This window comes from Brachycentrus maculatus, unplaced genomic scaffold (assembly GCF_059751285.1).
Source record: "Brachycentrus maculatus isolate JH-2025_06_01 unplaced genomic scaffold, ASM5975128v1 h1tg000253l, whole genome shotgun sequence".
Lineage (NCBI taxonomy): Eukaryota > Metazoa > Arthropoda > Insecta > Trichoptera > Brachycentridae > Brachycentrus > Brachycentrus maculatus.
The window spans coordinates 517,753-536,456 of NW_028281004.1; the positions used below are offsets into that span (position 1 = coordinate 517,753).

The 18,704-nt window shown below is 38.7% G+C and overlaps 2 protein-coding genes across 3 annotated transcripts in view; one reads left to right on the forward strand and one right to left on the reverse strand.

The window, feature by feature from the left end:
• Positions 1–4,333, forward strand: part of LOC148306110 (uncharacterized) — a 28,738-nt gene extending 24,405 nt beyond the window's left edge. For both annotated transcript variants that reach the window (XM_088265614.1, XM_088265613.1), the window contains exons 4-6: positions 1,732–2,220; positions 2,735–2,926; positions 3,628–4,333. In XM_088265614.1, coding sequence (XP_088121740.1) covers positions 1,732–2,220; positions 2,735–2,926; positions 3,628–4,113 — 1,167 coding nt within the window. In that variant the 3' untranslated portion in view covers positions 4,114–4,333. The remainder of the gene's footprint in view (positions 1–1,731; positions 2,221–2,734; positions 2,927–3,627) is intronic.
• Positions 4,334–6,299: 1,966 nt separating this feature from the next.
• On the reverse strand, positions 6,300–18,235 carry LOC148306111 (putative peptidyl-prolyl cis-trans isomerase dodo). The gene is made up of 2 exons (XM_088265630.1): positions 11,642–18,235; positions 6,300–8,225 (listed from the first exon to the last, which is right to left on the reverse strand). The coding sequence occupies exon 1, from the start codon at positions 17,958–17,960 to the stop codon at positions 17,475–17,477; it is 486 nt and encodes a 161-aa protein (XP_088121756.1). The 5' UTR covers positions 17,961–18,235; the 3' UTR covers positions 6,300–8,225; positions 11,642–17,474.
• Positions 18,236–18,704: the final 469 nt, after the last annotated feature.

Below are 18,704 nucleotides of genomic sequence, written 5' to 3' on the forward strand. Positions count from 1 at the left end.
TAGTGATTCAAGAACAAAGTTTCTAAATTGGTTCATATATATAGAACTTCGAAGAATTTGAGTAGTGTGGTTGTCAATAATGGGTAGAATTGGTGAATGTTACACGTGTGTAAAGTGATCACTCAAACCAGCCTATGACGGTCGTAAGCCCCGTAAATGCCCAGACTTCCATATTCTTCTTCATCTTTGATGAAATGTCAAAAAATAATATGAGATAAATGCGGTTAATCATCGCAACATATTGAATTAACCAACATTTCTTCAATAAAACTTTCCATTACTTAGATATAATCTAGGAAAAATAGATTATCATTTTGGGTGATAGAATATTTGTCATATGCTAATATTTTTTGAGACAGTCAGTCGTTCGTTATCCTTCATATATGACGGTTCTCCAACGATACTCCCACTTTTTGTGACCATATTTTTTCGTTTTGTGGAGCTATTATATTTCAAAATTTTGTGATATTCGTGATAGTAGTTAAAATAACAGAAATTGCATTTTATGTGTTTATAATAAATATTTTATAGTTAATCCGCCATTAAAAACTATGAAAGTTACACTTTCAAGTTGAGTTATAAAAACGAATGGTCATACGAATTGCCAGACAGAGTGTCCCAAAATTAGGGAACAAAATTTTTATTTTAATGGTAGAAAAAGGTCACATTTTTTTGATCAGAGTAGCTGGTTAGTTATATGAAAAAATGGTCAGAGTGGAAAAGTTTAAAAGACTCGTACTTTTAATTTGTCCAGTTCGGTTTTTCACTTCGAAACAAATCAAATTTGACATTTTAGAAACCAAATTGGACGTTATATTCTTCTTCTTCTTCTTGGTGTAGGCCTTGTGGCCTGTTTTTAAGAGGGATTAGCCTCCTGCGATGTCAATTCCCACCTATCGATCCATCTCTTTGGTGGTCTGCCCGGGAGTCGTTTACCATGGCGTTGGCCGTACAGTGCGATGTGGGGGAGTCTGGATGGTTCCATTCTCCCTCACATGCGCATACCATTGTCTCCTTCGTTGCCTTCCCCACCCTACAACATCTTCCATCTCGCATATTTCCCTGATCCTGACGTTTCTTGCTTGACGTTATATTATATTTTATATTACAGTTAGAATTTTTTAAAATATGTTCATGTTAGTGTAGTACTATCACATATGGCGTCAGTGTAAATGCCTGCCCACATCTTTTATTCTTTAGTCTAGCAAGAGCGTTAGTCGTCAAGTTGGCAAGTTTACACGGCATCCATGCAAAGCAGTGCCCTGTGCACCATTCTTCTATCCCTTATCTGCACCAAAATTGCAAAGGTTACTTAATTTTATCGAATAATTTTATTTTAATCATAAATTTCATGAAGTCTTCATCTTTCTCTAGGTGTAGGCCTTGTGGCCTGTTTTTAGGAGGGATTAGCCTCCTGCGATGTCGATTCCCAGCTGTCGATCCATCTCTTTGGTGGTCTGCCCGGGATTGGCTATACAGTGCCATGTGGGGGAGTCTGGATGGTTCCATTCTCCTCACATGCACATACTATTGTCTTCTTCTTTGCGTTCCCCGTCTAGTGACACCTTTGATCTCGCATATTTCTCTTATCCCGGTGTTCCTTATTCTATTTTGTAGACTCTTGCCAGATATGCTCCTTAGAGTCTTCATTTCTGACACTCTTAGCGCGTTTTTTGTTACTGCAATGTCCGCTCTGCATTACTCATATTTTAATTAATATTAAATTTTCAGGGGCAGCGGGAGAAGCTCATAGAGTGCGACTTTTGCGACAAAAAGTTCACGTACGAGCGCAACAAGACCAACCACATGAAGAAGCACGGCTACGGGGACGCGGGCGCGCAGGGCCACGAGTGCGGGCTGTGCGGGCGCGCCTTCCCCTCGCGCGGCCTGCTGGCGGCGCACGCGCTCACGCACCCCGCGCCCGCGCCCGCCGCCGCGCCCTTCCGCTGCGACATCTGCGCGCGCGAGTTCAGCATGAAGCGCAACCTCATCATGCACGTCAAGAGCCACAACAGCGAGCGGCCGTTCGAGTGCCCCGCCTGCGAGAAGTCCTTCAAGCTCAAGTACTTCCTGGAGCTGCACGTGACGCGCGTGCACCCGCGCCTGCGGCTCGAGGACCTGCCCAAGGGCAAGGAGCCCTCGCCGCCGCGAGCCCTGAAGGAGGACGCCTCCCGCGCCGCCGTCACACCAAATAAGAGGAAGCAGAGTCAGCCTAAAAAGGTGAGCAGTTCATTCATCATGGCACGCTTCTCAAAGCAGTAGCTTGCCTTGAACTTGAACGGAAGGAGTATGCAATCTAGAATGTCCGCCTAAGTAGTGTAATGGTTAGAAAGCTCGGCTACCGTACTGCAGGTCTTGGGTTGGACTAATATAGAAAACAATTTTGAGACGATATATTCATGACACCGTAGTCCACCTTCGTAGTGTAATAGTCAGCACGCTCGGCTACCGTTCTGTAGGTCCCAGGTTCAAATAAATACAAGTGATTTTTTCACTATAATATTTATTCAATATTTTCCTGGACGAGGAGGTCTGATCACCTTTCCTTCATGTGTTAACGATCAAGATAACACTGCATGCATATGATGCAGTGCCCTATGCACCATCATTTGAAGAAGAAGATAAATCTTACATATCTGTTATGTGATATAATTTTGAAAACCTGTATTCTTCGCCATCTATGGTGAGATGTCAGTGTTTTTCAGCTTATTAAATTGCTTGTATTTGTTGGCAGGTGATAATGCGAACGGATGAATACGAGACTGAGTCAGAATCGAGTTACGGAGAATACTCAAGCGAGAGTGGCGGCGAGATGGAGGTGGACAGCGAGCCCTTCGACGCCGCCAAGTTCGTGCAAGTGTTTGTCAATCAACCAAAGACCCTAATCGCCAAAAAAGATGATAGGGGCATAGCTAAGTCTATGCAGGTGAGTTTCCTCCTGTTCCTGAAACAAAAATATCTATCTCACTTACTCTCTGTTAAAAATCAATAAAGAAAGAGTTCAAGTTCTTCTTCAACGCCTGTATTTCAACCTTATCATTTTAAAACTTAGTTCTTCTCGTAATTTACCATCTCCCAGCAAATTATGAAGTTATCACCTTGTACACCAAAAAAAACAAAGCAAATGCATCACTATGTGTTATTTTTAATGATATAATAGTGTTTACAGTACCTACCTACAGTACATACAGTACCTACCTAAAGTATATACCTATGAATACCAAAAATCCAAAGCAAATATATTACTTTGTGTCATTTTTGATGATGTAATGGTTGTTACAGTACGGACTTGTTGAAGTTGTTTATTGTTTATGATCAAATCAGAGACAAAAATGTTACAACTGACATATTGTTTAAAAATAGTTTTTATACTTGATTATTGCTTTGATAATATTGTGATCATAATTTATATACCTTTTTCCATTCTTGACCAATTATTAGATGGAAAAAAGTGTTACTATATGAAATGTTGGCTTTTTTTAAACCTTTTTTTATGCTTTCGGATCAGTTTACTTCATTTCATTCTTACATGGACCACTGAGATATTTCATTTTAATATTTTTTTACACATTCAAATCAATTTACCTTCTTGCATGGGCCATTTCAACCTTTTTGTAATGCTTTCAGATCAATTTACCTCATGACCTCCAGCACGTCAAAAGCCTGCTGAACTGCAAGGCGGGGGCCCCGGGCGGCGTGTCGTGCCCGCTGTGCCCGGCCAGCGTGGCCAGCCCGGCGGCGCTCACGGCGCACATGCGCGAGCACGAGCGCAGCAAGCCGCACCAGTGCACCATGTGCGAGAAGGTGTACATCCAGCAGGCCAGCTTCGAGAAGCACGTCAAGAAGCACATGCTGGACGAGATCGCCGCGCGCCAGACGCGCATGATCGAGCAGGCCACCGCTCGCCGGGAGCCCGAGGCGCGCAAGCCGCTCGAGTGCCAGGTCTGCAAGAAGAAGTACGCGCAGCCCGCCAGCTTCGAGAAGCACATGCGCCAGCACTCCGAGACGGCCGCCAAGCCGCTCTCCGACAAACCCGCCCCTAATCCCAATGTACCTAACGACGGAGCTTTCATTAACCCGAGTGATTTCTTGGAAATGTCCATTGAACATTAGTCATAAGGCCTAAAATTATATTTACATTTTAATATATTAATTGTACTGTATTTCTACAACACATTTTATTTTTACAAATATTTATTTTTTATATATTAACGAATTAATATACAATATTGATATATTTTTTTATATTCATAAGTTATTTGTTGATTAGATTTTTGAAGTTTTTATACATTTTTATATTTGAATCAAATAAATTGATTACTGTTATTTTTATACACAACTTTTGTTTTATTTACTTAATATGATATTTTATTTATTGTTTCGGCATTAACTTTGTGGTAAGACATGTTACAATGATTAAAGAAAACACTTCGTTTTTTACCACTTGAGTTTTATTATAGACTACATGTTTCAGAAGTTAAACTTCCATCATTCAGGTCTGTATAATAACTTAAATATAAAATTGTTCCCTCTCCTTATTTATAGAACAATTTTATATTTTATTTATTATACAGACCTGAATGATGGAAGTTTAACTTCTGAAACATGTAGTCTTTCATAAAACTCAAGTGGCAAAAAACGAAGTGTTTTCTTTAATCATTACATGTTGATGCCGATTTCTAGCTTGAAAAATCAGTGCTTTTTTTCACACAAAGACAAACGTGACATCCCTTGAAGTGAATAGAATAAAAGCAATACACAAGTATGTAAATATAATCCAGGATCGTGCATACAAATAAAAATTGTCTGCTTAGTAATAATAATAATCAAAAGCTTTTCTCATTTCAACAGATAGCTTTTGCGAACTCACATGTACTGTGTCACGATATTGATCCTATTTTATAAGATTTTAAAATATATACTGTACCGGAATGCCAATTGTGGGTTTTAATGTTTAAAATAATTATATACTTGAAAACCCTGCTAAAAAATGCTTAAAAACAGCGTTGAATTTCAAATTCCGCTATATTCATGGAACTTGCCTTCCGACCCATATCGGCCAATCAGAGAGCGGGGATAGGTCAAAAATTAAGATGATGTTATTTTGTCCGCATCCGTAGTGTAATGGTCAGCACGCTCGGCTACCGTTCTGGAGGTCCCGGGTTCGATTCCCAAGGGGGGTAAAACAAATTTAAGTGATTTTTTCACTGTAATATTTATTCAATATTACCCAGGACTGGTACCTGAAGCGGAGGGCTGATCACCTTTCCTTCATGTGTAAACGATCAACATAACACTGCGTTTATATGACGCAGTGCCCTATGCACCATTGGGGTGCGGATAAGGGTTTTATTATTATTATTATTATAGGTTTGCGTCTTTTGTTTTTTTTAATACCGAATAATTTTCTTCAAAAATAAGAAAATTCTCTATTTCATAATATTTTATATAAAGATAGACAAATCTTTTAAACATAAATGTTACCCGGAGAATTTTGCATTTTTTATAAAATCGACTTACATGGATCTGGCGGATTTTGAAAGTAGCCGACACATATGTAGTAGTTCCCAAAAAAATTGAGTAGTGTGGTTGTCAATCATAGATGTCTCTAGTGAAGTTCTAGTGATTCAAGAACAAGGTTTCTAAATTGGTTCATATATATAGAACTTCCAAGAATTTGAGTAGTGTAGGTTGTCAATAATGGGTAGAATTGGTGGATGTTACACGTGTGTAAAGTGAACAGCCTATGATAAGTCGTAAGCTCTGTAAATGCCCGGACTTCCATATTCTTCTTCGTCTTTGATGATTTGTCAAAAAATAATATGAAAATAACTCCTGTAATTGGAGATAATCCAGATTTTGTGAACAAGTATTTGGACACACTCAAAATGTTGTAACACTATCTCAATCAGGGAACTGAAAAGTAACAGATACACAAAACGCACATTTCAAATTTATAGATGATTTGTAGATGAAAACATCTGTTTAACGAGACATTGATTTGAAAATGTCATATCTAGGCGAAACAATTGTCACAATATTAATTTTCATGTGTTTTTTAACAATAAAATACAACTTTACTAAGTTGTATTTTATTGTTATTTGACTCTAAAAATCTGTGTTTGATTTAACAATTTATACATAGATTATAATTTAATCTAGATTTCGTGTTAAGGTCCCTTCGTAAAACGACCCGTGAATACTGCATACTATAACCTATAAAGAAGAATATTCTTTATCTTTGTTGAGATGTCAAAAATGTAAAGTAATAATAATCGAGAATTAAGAAATAAAACAAATCTGAGTATTATGAATGTTTATTAAACAGTTGGAGGCCAAATGTAAGAGTCCATTTATGTCTTGCGATAATAACCTGTATCATAATGGACAATCGCACTTAAACCACATCTAAATACACAAGAAAAATAGACACAAACAAGCACAGATTACATAAACCGTATAAAATGATCGCAGATTGTATTACTACGTTCTATAACATAAATAATACCCCGCAAACCAAAATATTCTTAAATGCTATTTTACTTATGCATTACCAGTATTTTTAAGACTTCACAACATGAAGAAGAGGGATTCTTCCCCGCTTTTGGCATGTTGCCAGGAAGAATGAGGAGTCGAGAAACTGGTAGAAACAGGGAGAGCTCACAAGAGGACGATTTAAAAAAAATGACAGACTAAATAAAGTAGGTACCGTAGAACGGGGCTACTTGACCTTTTATGTGTTACTTGAGCCCAGTACAAAAAAATATTTAGATTAGAATAAGTGTCACCTGTCAGGGAAACAATGAATCATGTCGATAAGTTTATTATTGTAGAACAAACACAGATTTTTTTTTTGTGTGGGCTCAACTAACACATCAAAGTTCAAGTAGCCCCGTTCTACGGTAATGTTTAGATACATATTAAAGGCAGAGGCGTGCATTCTATATATATAGGCAGAAAAGCAGTGCCTACCCTGGATTACTCACATTCCATATAGGAACACGACCAGTGCCTACTATGCCTTTTCCTTATTAATAAGTGTGTGCATGCCACTGATTACAGGTATCTAAACACACTATGGACGGGAAAGGTATTCCTACCCGTTCGGTCGATTGATGCTTGTGGACGGGAAGGGTATTTTTACCTTCTGCGACGGCTACATTTCAAAGGCAGAAAATAGGGAATTATCCAATGGTTTTATATGAATATTATGTACCAATCTTTTTGTTAAGGTCTTCAACTATATGTACATAATTATCAAATTTCGTCGCCAGCGGTTCGCAGTCGTAAAAAACACCCGTCCGAAATGTGCTAACATTATATTTATTCCGTTCGTATAAAAAAAAAAAAATAGAAGCTTTGTCTTAGTTGAGAGACTTATTTAATATATCTTGAAATATCATCTGTAGGGTGAAAAATTCAGTGTCAGAATAAATGATTATAAAAAAATAGATATAACTTTAATTATAACATTCAATAACTGTTCATGATTCCAGCCTTAAAATATTGTGTTTTTGAAAGGTATTTTAGTGTTTAGGTATTTTAGTGAGGCAAGAGCAGATACTTCTAGAACAAAATCTCGACTTCGAACCTCCGATCCATAACCGGAAACACATTGCGAGACCGAGAAAGAAACACCGACATCCGGGGCATGTGTAAGACGGAGGATATCATGAGGTGGGGACGACAACGAAGGCGATACTGGAATGAGAATTATAAACAGAATGTCAGATGACAGACTTCCACGTATCGCCCTTCAAGGAAACCCTGTAGGACGCAGATCTCCAAAAAGATGGAAAGATAGCTGGGAGTCAACATCCCAAGAGCGACAGGCGGAGGCACAAACAGATCCTTAGGATCTACAAAAAGTAGAAGATTTTAGTGTTAGGAAAATATAAACAGCATTTGATTAATGGTGTTTTTAAAATGCAACAAATCTGGTACATATATAATATTTATATGCAGTTATACTTCAGGCTAACGAAATTTGATTGAGAGAAATCTTTCAGTAACAAATGATTTATATTCGTTACCGTAGAACGGGACTACTTGAACTTTGATGTGTTACTTGAGCCCAGTACAAAAAAAATATTTAGGTCGTGGTATCGATCGAAGTATTGTGACAATAAGTGTCACCTGTCAGGGAAACAATGAATCATGTCGATACATTTATTATTGTAGACCAAATAAAGATTTTTTTTTTTTGTACTGGGCTCAAGTAACACCTTAAAGGCTGGGGAATGGCCTCAGTGGTATATTCTGTGCTGGACAGAACATTCCTATAAAATGCTGAGAAAAGCCAACCTTCAGGCCCTTAGTGACCGTAGACCCCTAGCAAGCCCTTCTTCCCACGTCCCCGTCGTAGGTCCTGGTAATGCAGTCAGAGCCTTTGGCGAAAACTGTAGCTAACGGGAAGAGGACGAAAGGCGATTGTCTGGCGCCTAATAACGAGACCCCCCCCAGCTAAGGGAAGGAATACACCCCTACAGAAAAACCAGGATGAGCCATCCTTCAGGGCACCTGCCCAGGCCTCGAGAGCGCAGGGTTAATCACCCTGTCTCTTTAAATAAACATGATTACGATACCAACAACAAGTCAGCCTCGGACACAAACACCTGACTCACGGCCCGGCAAACGTAAAAAGGATAATGTTAAAGATAAGGAATTACTCTCCAACAGTGCAACGCTTCACGTTGGCACATATAATGTGCGAACCATGCGCACTCCTGGAAAAGACCTGCACGCTACTCGCATCATGAAGATGTACAAATTGGACATCCTGGGACTGAGCGAGACGCGATGGAAAGGCTCAGGAAAGAAACTGCTGGAGAAACACACAATCATCTATTCAGGACAAGAGCAGTACCATCGACAGGGAGTGGCACTTATAATGACAGACAAAGCGGCTCGCTGCCTCCAAAAATGGGAACCAATTTCTGAAAGAGTTTTACGCGCAACTTTCAAAACCACAAATAGCTCTGTAACCATACTCCAATGCTATGCCCCCACAGAAGATGCCGACGTTCACGTTAAAGATGCTTTTTACGACTCTCTGCACTCCGCAATATCCTCGGTCCCAAAAAGGGACCGCGTCATTGTAATGGGAGACCTTAACGCAAGAGTCGGCACCAACGTACATCTCGGTCCAACAGTGATGGGTAGCCACGGCCTCGGTTGCATTAACGATAACGGTGAGCGGCTCATCGAACTCGCAACCTTAAATGAGCTCTTAATAGGTGGTACAATTTTTCCTCACAAAAATATCCACAAGTATACTTGGACTTCTCCCGATGGCAATACAAAAACGCAGATTGACCATTTTCTTTACACTGCAGCCCATCGTAGAGAACTCCTAGACGTCCGCACATACAGAGGCGCCGATATCTATAGTGATCATGAGCTACTCACAGGCAAAATAAGGCTGAAATTAAACCGCACTGCCAAGCCAAAGAAGAGGAGTCAGGTCAACATCGATAAGCTGAAGGAGACAATGTCCTGGCTTAACTATGATATCGCCGTCAGGGAGGGACTCGAGCAGCAACATTCCGATGATAATGACCCTATCGAAAGCACATGGCATAACATCAAAACAGCCATAGTTACGTCAGCTCAAAGGGTTCTCGGAATGAAGCCGTCAAATCGACCCAAATGGATGTCGGATGAAACGTGGGAATTAATAGAAGAAAGGGCCAACATAAAACTCTTAAAAGATGCGGAAACTGACCAGGGTAAGCTCGAAAGTCTCCGAGCGCAATATAAATGGAAGCACCTGGCTGTCAAAAGATCCGCAAGGCGGGATAAACGCCGTTCCCTGGACACACAAATAGCAGCAGCCGAACAAGCAGCCCGTAGAGGTGATACTTCTAAGCTTTTTAAGATTACGCACCAAATCTGTGGTAAGCGGCCCCCGACCGCAGGCCCAGTTCGTGGCCCGAGCGGCCAAATTGAGTCTGAGCCCGATTGCGTGAAAAGCATATGGAGAGACCACTTCTGCCGCGTGCTAAATCGTCCACCCCCCTTAGACCCCCTCCATGTGCCCTCAGTTTCTGCCCAACTGAACATTCCGCGAGCACACGATATTTCGCAAAGCACTCCAACGCATACTGAAATTATATCAGCTATTAAAAAGCTGAAAAACGGAAAAGCGCCTGGTGTCGACGAAATACATCCGGAATACGTCAAGAGTGGCATGGACGCTCTCCTCGACCCCCTGTATCACCTACTTTCAAAGATATGGGAAGAGGAAAGGTGCCCGAAGGATTGGGTAAACGGGGAAGTTATAGCCCTCCACAAAAAGGGTGATCCGCTGTTGTGTGATAACTACCGTGGCATTACTCTTTTAAGCGTTCCTGGAAAAATTCTGGCACAAATAATTTTGGCAAGAATCCAAAAACCAATAATGCGAGTCCTCAGAGAGAACCAAGCGGGCTTTCTACCAGGCAGGGCGTGCGCTGACCATATACATAACTTACGATGCCTGTTACAGCAAAGTAACGAATGGAACTGCGCCCTTGCCTGCTGTTTTGTAGACTACGAAAAAGCTTTCGACAGCCCGCATAGGTCTTCTCTTTGGAATATCATAGAAGCATATGGAGTTCCTGTCAAAATTGTGGCCATTATCAGGGCGCTTCACACTAACAGCGAATGCTGCGTTAGAATAGATGATGTGTGCAGTGAACCATTTGAGGTCTCTACTGGGGTGAAGCAAGGCTGTGTACTAGCCCCATTTCTTTTCATCATCATGTTTGACTTCATCCTACGAATGTCAATTCCACCGGATCGAGGAATTGCAGTGAGTCCTGCTCAGAAATTATGCGATTTAGAATATGCGGACGATGCAGTTCTAATAGATACATCGATCGGAGCCCTGCAAGATATAATTGACTCCCTCCAAATAAACTCCGCTCGGTTAGGCCTAAGAGTGAACGCCAAAAAGACTAATGTCATGTGCAACTCAGCCTGTCCGGACCGAGATCAACATCTTACTTGTGAGGGACGAGCGCTCGTTCGAGTCGACACCTTCAAATACCTTGGAACACTCATGGTGGAGGATGGTAGTGTCCAGAAGGAACTGAATGTACGGCTCGGAATGGCAGGAGCTATATTCAATAAAATGCGCAATGTCTGGGACTCACTGCTTTACTCGACAAAAACCAAGTGTCGTCTCTTTAACGCCTGCATCCTAACAGTGTTGCTGTACGGATGTGAGTCGTGGCACCTCACCAAAGCTCAAAGCAAGAAACTAGCAAGTTTTGAAAATAGATGCCTGAGGCGAATACTGGGTATAAAGTGGTATGACTTCATCAGGAATGACGATGTGAGGAGAAGAACTCAACAGCCCCTCATACTGGAAGTCCTGAAGAGAAGAAGGTGGACATGGTTGGGACATGTCCTTAGAATGCCACCTGAGGGCATCAACCCCTCATGTCTCTTCTTCCAACCCCGAGGATTCCGGCGCCCCGGAAGGCCGCTGACGACCATTCACCGACTATACTCAGCGGAACTTCGAGACGCCGGACTGACCTGGGAGGAAGCCAAGGAGATGGCGCGTGACAGAGTGACTTGGAGACGACTCGTGTTGGCCATATGCTCCACCTAGGGAGCGAACATGGAAAAAGAAGAAGAAGAAGACAAGTAACACTCAAAGTTCACCCCGTTCTACGGTACTAGATTCAAATCTTCAACTGACATTTCTTGGTGGAACTGCATTTTATACAACTAATAAAATACAAATTACACATTATATTTGGTAGTGACCAAGTTTAGTTGTTAATGACATCATCAAGACAGGTCAAACAATTCTGATTGGTTAGTCTAGATATTACTGTAATTTACAAATAAAACCAACCATTAGTGACTATTTTATAAACATATACTAACCCAATTTTTCACAACAGTTTTAGCAATACAATTTGCTTATTTTTCTAGATCATTTTAGTGTAAACTAATGGTTACAATATTTTTTATTCGGAACACCTATAATTTTCTAAACAAACTACTCTAAATGTGCAAATTCTTTTAGCTTTATATATCAGTGCAGTTATACTTTTCATTACAATTATTTTATCTATGGATTTTCATAATTTAGAAATGGACACAAACTTATTAGAAAACCATAAGACGATATATAATTCAATAGTTATTTTTTAGGTTACACTGTATAATATTACCTCCTGCCAATCGTGACTTTACTATGCACAACTTATAATGCACAACTATCCAAATTGCATCCATGTCAACTTTGTATTAACTATATATTATGTTCTTTTTGTTCATTGCCTTCATTTTACTATTTGAATGAATAAATGACTAAACAAATAAATAGATTTTGACAATGAAAATGCTGAAAACACAATAACAATTCGAAGTAAGTATTTTTTTAAAAAAAACATAGAAGCCACCGTGCGCATTGTTGGATAGACGCTCGACTGCGAAACTGGAGTGGCGGGTTGGATTCCTGCCAATAGCAAAATGGAATTAAGAAATATTTATTTTCAACTGGTCTAGATGTGTGTGATGTATTTTTCACATCTGCCTTCTTTATCCTAACTATCCTACCCGTAGGCAAGCTTTTAAAATAGAGGCTTTGCAGGTTAATCTTTTTAAAAAACGCCACATTTGCGAGTAATTTTTTTTCTAAAGACGCATTAAACCGGTTCCCTGACCAGCCCGAGCATGATGAAATGCATTCCTTGCCTGAATATGTGCCCTATATTCGGGCAAGGATTGCATTTGACGAGCACTGCTCGGGTAATCATATTTTGACTCATCATCCTGCTTTACCCGAGTCAAATATTGACCCAAATGTTTTTATAGAATAACTGGAGCGGTACAATCTTGTTTGTACTTGTGGGTGACAAATTTCTGCTCCGACGATTTTTTTGCCAAAATTAAACTGTCAAGTGTTTAAAGCGCTGTAACTTTCTTAGGCATTCATGTACATTAAAGTAATATCTATCATATTATGTAATTGTAATAAAATAGTATAGCAACATAGTGACATGTGGAACTGGACACCGATGGACCATGATAAAGTTTTGTGGATAACGTTAGTCACTGACATTTTTAATGCTCACTTTAAAGTACCGTATTTTAGCATAATGAATAATGGCACCGTGTAATGGTATTACAGCTATTACAATGCAGTAATAAAAATGTAACAGGTATTTGGAAGAGGCATACAAAGAGCTTTACAGACAACTACAAAGTGATGATTTTAAAATTGTTTTTAGGGTCTTGCTTTTAACTCTTACCAATCTGTAGGCCAGACATTCTGGCCAGTATTATTCTAGTAGGCAGCTCTGTGGGCCACAATGTCTGGCCCGGTGCAGGTATAACTTTAATCACTGATTTCTCTATCACCCAAGTATATTCTACCAAAAAATATTTCAGATAAATAGAGTTATACTTAATTAACATGGTCATACGAATTGCCAGACAGAGTGTCCCAAAATTAGGGAAGTAAGATATTTATTTTAATGGTAGAAAAACGTAGCATTTTTTTGATCAGAGTAGCTGATCAGTCATGAGAAAAATGGTCAGAGCGGAAAAGGTTAAAAATACCATGTGCTTAAGTGACTGTCAGGTACTAGACTGCAAGTAGTTGTCACGAATGGTGGGTTGAGGGCATAGCCTTTTTAGTCTAAAGGTTAAACCCAAGTGGTACATCCAGCTACCAAAATAACGATCGAGCAGGGTGTCATTGGAGACCCCAAGTAAAACATTACAGAACAGCATTTAAAATTTCAATACCTACATGTAATAAATTCATCAACATTTTAAAATTAGCCAAAGATATTTATTCAATACAAAAACATTACGATAAATACAAAAACATTAAAATTAACACAACTACTGCCATCTTTCAGCAATACTTAATATCAAAATAAAAATAAAACACATTTCATTGGAGTTTTTCATTTTTGAAACGGAATTTTAAAACGACACAGTCTGACTGCATTCTCACAAAATTAATTATTCCAATATATATACTTTCGTGTTATAAAACATTCATCAGGAAAAAATGATACTTTTTAACAACACTTTTTTAAAAAAACTTGTAAATAAGTCATAAAAAAACTAAATGTAATAAAGGAGATCTTAACTGAGGTTTCTCTTTTGTTTTTAAATATAGTAATTCAAAAATTGGAATCTAAAAATTGAACCAATCAGCAGCTCCCATTTTGCCATAGACAAAATGGCCAATCATAATAAGACATTAATTGTTCAAATATACAAAATGACCAAGTAAAGATTAATTTTTTTCTTTCTTATCTAACTGTACTGTCTAACAAACTTATCTGTAGAATGGTCCAAAATGGAACTAACTTCTTTTGGTAAATTGAAGTATATTTCGCTCACTCCTTTCAAGAACGTCATAAATCAAAAATCGTCAATTTTTAGTTGTGCATGTTTTCGGAATGCCTAAAAAATATACTATATCCCAGTAAAAGAATCTTATTTTTAACTTTATATTTACCTGCTACAGGGCAGAAAGTGTTGTTTTTGTATTTTGAAGATAAGGTATTGTTTAATTATTCTTTTTAAATAAACTAAATATTTTTCAAATGGAGAAAAATCCCTCAGGTTATGCTTAAAAACATATGTTGCACAGTAAGAAGTTCAATAAGTGGCTTGATATTTATTTTGAATACATTGTGTTATATTTTTAAACCTTAAAAACGTTCTCCTAAAAAATCGAGTTTTTTGATTTATGACGTTCTTGAAAGGAGTGAGCGATTTGTGCATCAACAATAGATAGTAACTCCCATTACGGAACCTTCTTAGCGGGTTTAGATATTAGGTTTTATCATCCTTTTCATCTTCATATTTTGACAATAGTGACAGAAAGTGCCTATCAGCCATATGTTATAAAGTGGTACTCAAAGGAGTGAGAAATATACATGAAAATGGAATGAGAACGAAGACAGGATACTCAAACATTTTTTTTAAAAATAGAACATTTTGTTAAAGTTACAAATGTTGCCAGTAATAAAATATTACATTTATGGCTATTAAGTTGATTTTTTTATCTACTCAAGTAGGTCCTGGTTTATTACCACATATTTGTAATTATTGAACCTCTATAGTAGTTATCAGCACGGTAACTACTATACAGGTCAGCACGCTCAACTACCATTCTGGAGGTCCCGGGTTCGATTCTCAGAGAGGGGTCAAATAAATAAGTGATTTTTTCACTCTCATATTTATTCAATATTACCCTGGACTGGTAGTTGAAGTGGAGGGCTGATCACCTTTCCTTTGTGTGTTAACAATCAAGATAACACTCCTTTTTTTATAATGCAGTGCCCTATGCACCATAGGGGTGCGGATAAGACTTTGATATATGATAAAGTAGTTATAATACAACATATCGATGATGCATTACTGTCACAAAATTGTGAATATCTATTTGTATTACGATCTGTTGTGATGCCAACGCCAATTCTACATATAAGTTTGTCACACTGTACACCCAACTCAACAGTCATATTTTTTAAGTTGGCGACTTATTTTGATGGTGGATACCATCCTATTACTGGCAAAGAAAGGGTCAATTATGGGTTAAGAATTTTGACATAATATAAACAAAGTTGTAACTTCATATAACAAACTTTTACCCTTCTTTCCCTATGATGCATAACTAGTACACAATGCTTATAATAACATAGATACATTGTTTGCGGGAAACGCTTAAAAGCGTCTTTTACATACTGTTGGTAAAGAGATGCTTATAAGCGTTCTATTTGCTTTTGGTAGAGCGGGAGAGACGCCAAAAACATTGAACAGATCGGAATTAAGTTTGCGGTTTCTTGTAATTAGTATACTGAAGGTCGGACGGCAGACTGTCCGAGTATAATTAGGGTCGGTGTTGATTGAAAAAACTGCCCAACAATGTGTTAACACGTTGACTGCCAACTACGAGATGACTCGTAGATTGCGTTCTTTGCTAGGACGCTGACTATGAGTTATCTCGTACTGTGTTTACTTGCCATATTCAAACAGCTACGATAAAATTCCTAGTATATTAGTGCTAATATAGATAGATGGCGCATGGTAAGAGAACAAAAGATCAATGCTGGCTTACATGAACAGAAAATTCATATAGATGAACAGAAAATATAATTAAGAAAATATTATTCAAAATCAAGAAGTAAAATAATATTTTTAAAGAATTGGCTTTTTAGACCGGAATTCTGAAAATCATGACGTATGGAATCGAAAGTAGAATGGACACCGTTGGCACAAAAAATACGTTTAGAGTGTCAGAAGCATATCAGGCAAGAGTCTTCGTGATAGAATAAGAAACGCCAGGATCAGGGAAATATGCGAGATCGAAGATGTCGGTAGGTGGGCAAGGCAACGAAGGAGACAATGGTATGCGCATGTGAGGAGAATGGAACCATCCAGACTCCCCCACATTGCACTGTACGGCCAAACCCATGGTAGACGACTCCCGGGCAGACCACCAAAGAGATGGATCGATAGCTGGGAATCGACATCGCAGGAGGCGTAATCCCTCTTAAAAACAGGCCACAAGGCCTACACCAAGAAGAATTCTGAAAATTGCCATGGCAGTCAACGCGTTAATATCTATAAATGTAATAAATACTGGGTTCAGATTTTAGATACTGTTTCGTTATATTTTGATGCATTCAGAGAACAAAATAAATTTGAATAACAATTGGGAATAAATTTCCTCATACAACCAAGCGTAGCCAGCACATAACATAGGTATGTTTATCCTACAAAATTGCTGAGAGACAGTATCGCTATACACGTCTCACTCTTACTCTCCTTCGATACATAGGAAGAGAAGTAATAGATTCTTAGTTTGCGGTTATGTTTATGTCTCACTCACTCTTAGGCATCAATTGGAAGTGGTCTTATCTCCTATTTTGGGAGCATAGGCTGTTTTCTTCTTCATGTTTTCATCAATACAATTAAAATAATAAAAAAATCACTTCCGACTTAGAAGATAATATATCTACACATTTCTATTTTAAAAAATAGTGTATGATAATTTCTCACTGAAGATAAGTTGTTTGTTGATAAGAGAAAGGGTTTTTTTTATATATTGCAAAAACAGCATAACTTAGGAACATAATGTATATTTTAAAAGATAACTGAATTAAGGACTAGAAAGTTGTTTTTAGAAGAGTATAAATTTTTACAAATTAAAATGACAAACTTTTTAATCTAATTACTTTTTTTAAATAAAAAAAATCCTCAATTATGTGAGGACATTATTTGCATAGAAAATGTTTTATTTGTGTCATTTATTGTGACATTTTTAATGTTGAAAATCTGATAATGGTATATTGACTCGATATTATTTGCCAGTAATAGGTGTATATATTCTGGTGATTGGGGTATATGTACATAAAGTAAGTGAAGGAAAACATGGAGAAACTTAAAAATACAGTAAAGTTTACATACAAGAAACAACTTTAAAGAAATCTTCGGAAGATGATTCAAGCGGTTCGAAGGATGATGTGTACTCCAGAATCAGTATCCACCGGCGCGCTTAGTTCTCCCAGCTTCAGAGCAAAGGCCGCTTCCTCGAAAGGCCTCTGCATGGCCCCGCGACCGAATAATCCGAGGTCGCCACCTCGCTTAGCGGAAGAACAATCCGAATACTTCTGAGCGAGCTCCGCGAATGTTGACTTTCCATTGACGATATCTTCCCTGTACGATCGCAAAAGATCCAAGGCCTCCTCTTTGGACCGCGTTATGTTCTCTTCCCGCCAAGACGACGGCCGCCTAGAGCCTTCGTGCTTCACCAACAGATGGCTGCACTGAACCTGAGAAGGCCCGTCCGTATTGGCGGGCTCCGCGGGCTTGTCGGGCCGATCCCACGTCGACACCTTCGTGAAGGTGTTCAGATAATAATGCTGCCCGGTAGACCGGCTCAGCCGCTTCTCCCAGCCCGAAGGCAGCGGGCGCTCATCGTCCGCCATCGATTCGGAATTTGAGTCTGCAATTTTGACGCCTTGGTCGCTCTCTACAATGAAGGCGCGTACCCTCCTATAACCTCAAAGGAAGATGCAAATCCGGCTTTATCGACCAGAAAACAATCCAACACGGACGAGAACTGTGTTGAACTAAATGTATTATGATGTTTTATATTCTGAAGGTAAAATAAAATGATTTTATAACGTAATTACCGCAATAAATACAGTAAAATATCAACGAAAAGCGGATCCTGACAGCGGATGGCGACTCGGAATCAAAATTATCTGTGGAAAATCAAAATTATTGTCTATGCAAAGTATCTATCCACAAACTAAATATTCGATTCTCTTTGATAGGGGTATGCACGAATTTGATGTAAAGTTTTTTAAAAAATTAGTAAACGTCCATCTTCTAATAATATAATAATAAATAATAAAACCCTTATTCGCACCCCAATGGTGCATAGGGCACTGCGTCATATAAACGCAGTGTTATCTTGATCGTTTACGCATAAAGGAAATACATATAAGTATATATGCCGCTTATAGTTGACGTCCCTATTGATATTTCAATGATACTTTTGGGGCCTCATGCCACCCGATTGAGAAATGGTGGCGTAGGTAAATTTTGTTAAATTTGAGGTCTAGATACACATGCTCTTATTATTAGCACAAAAGCATGTAAGAATTGAGCAATTACTATTCATTAGTATGTGGATACATACTTTGTTAGAAACCAGCATGTTTAAC

Coding starts and splice junctions, on each gene's coding strand:
- LOC148306111 (XM_088265630.1), bottom strand. CDS start 17,960: ATGGCGGACGATGAGCGCCCGCTGCCTTCGGGCTGGGAGAAGCGGCTG.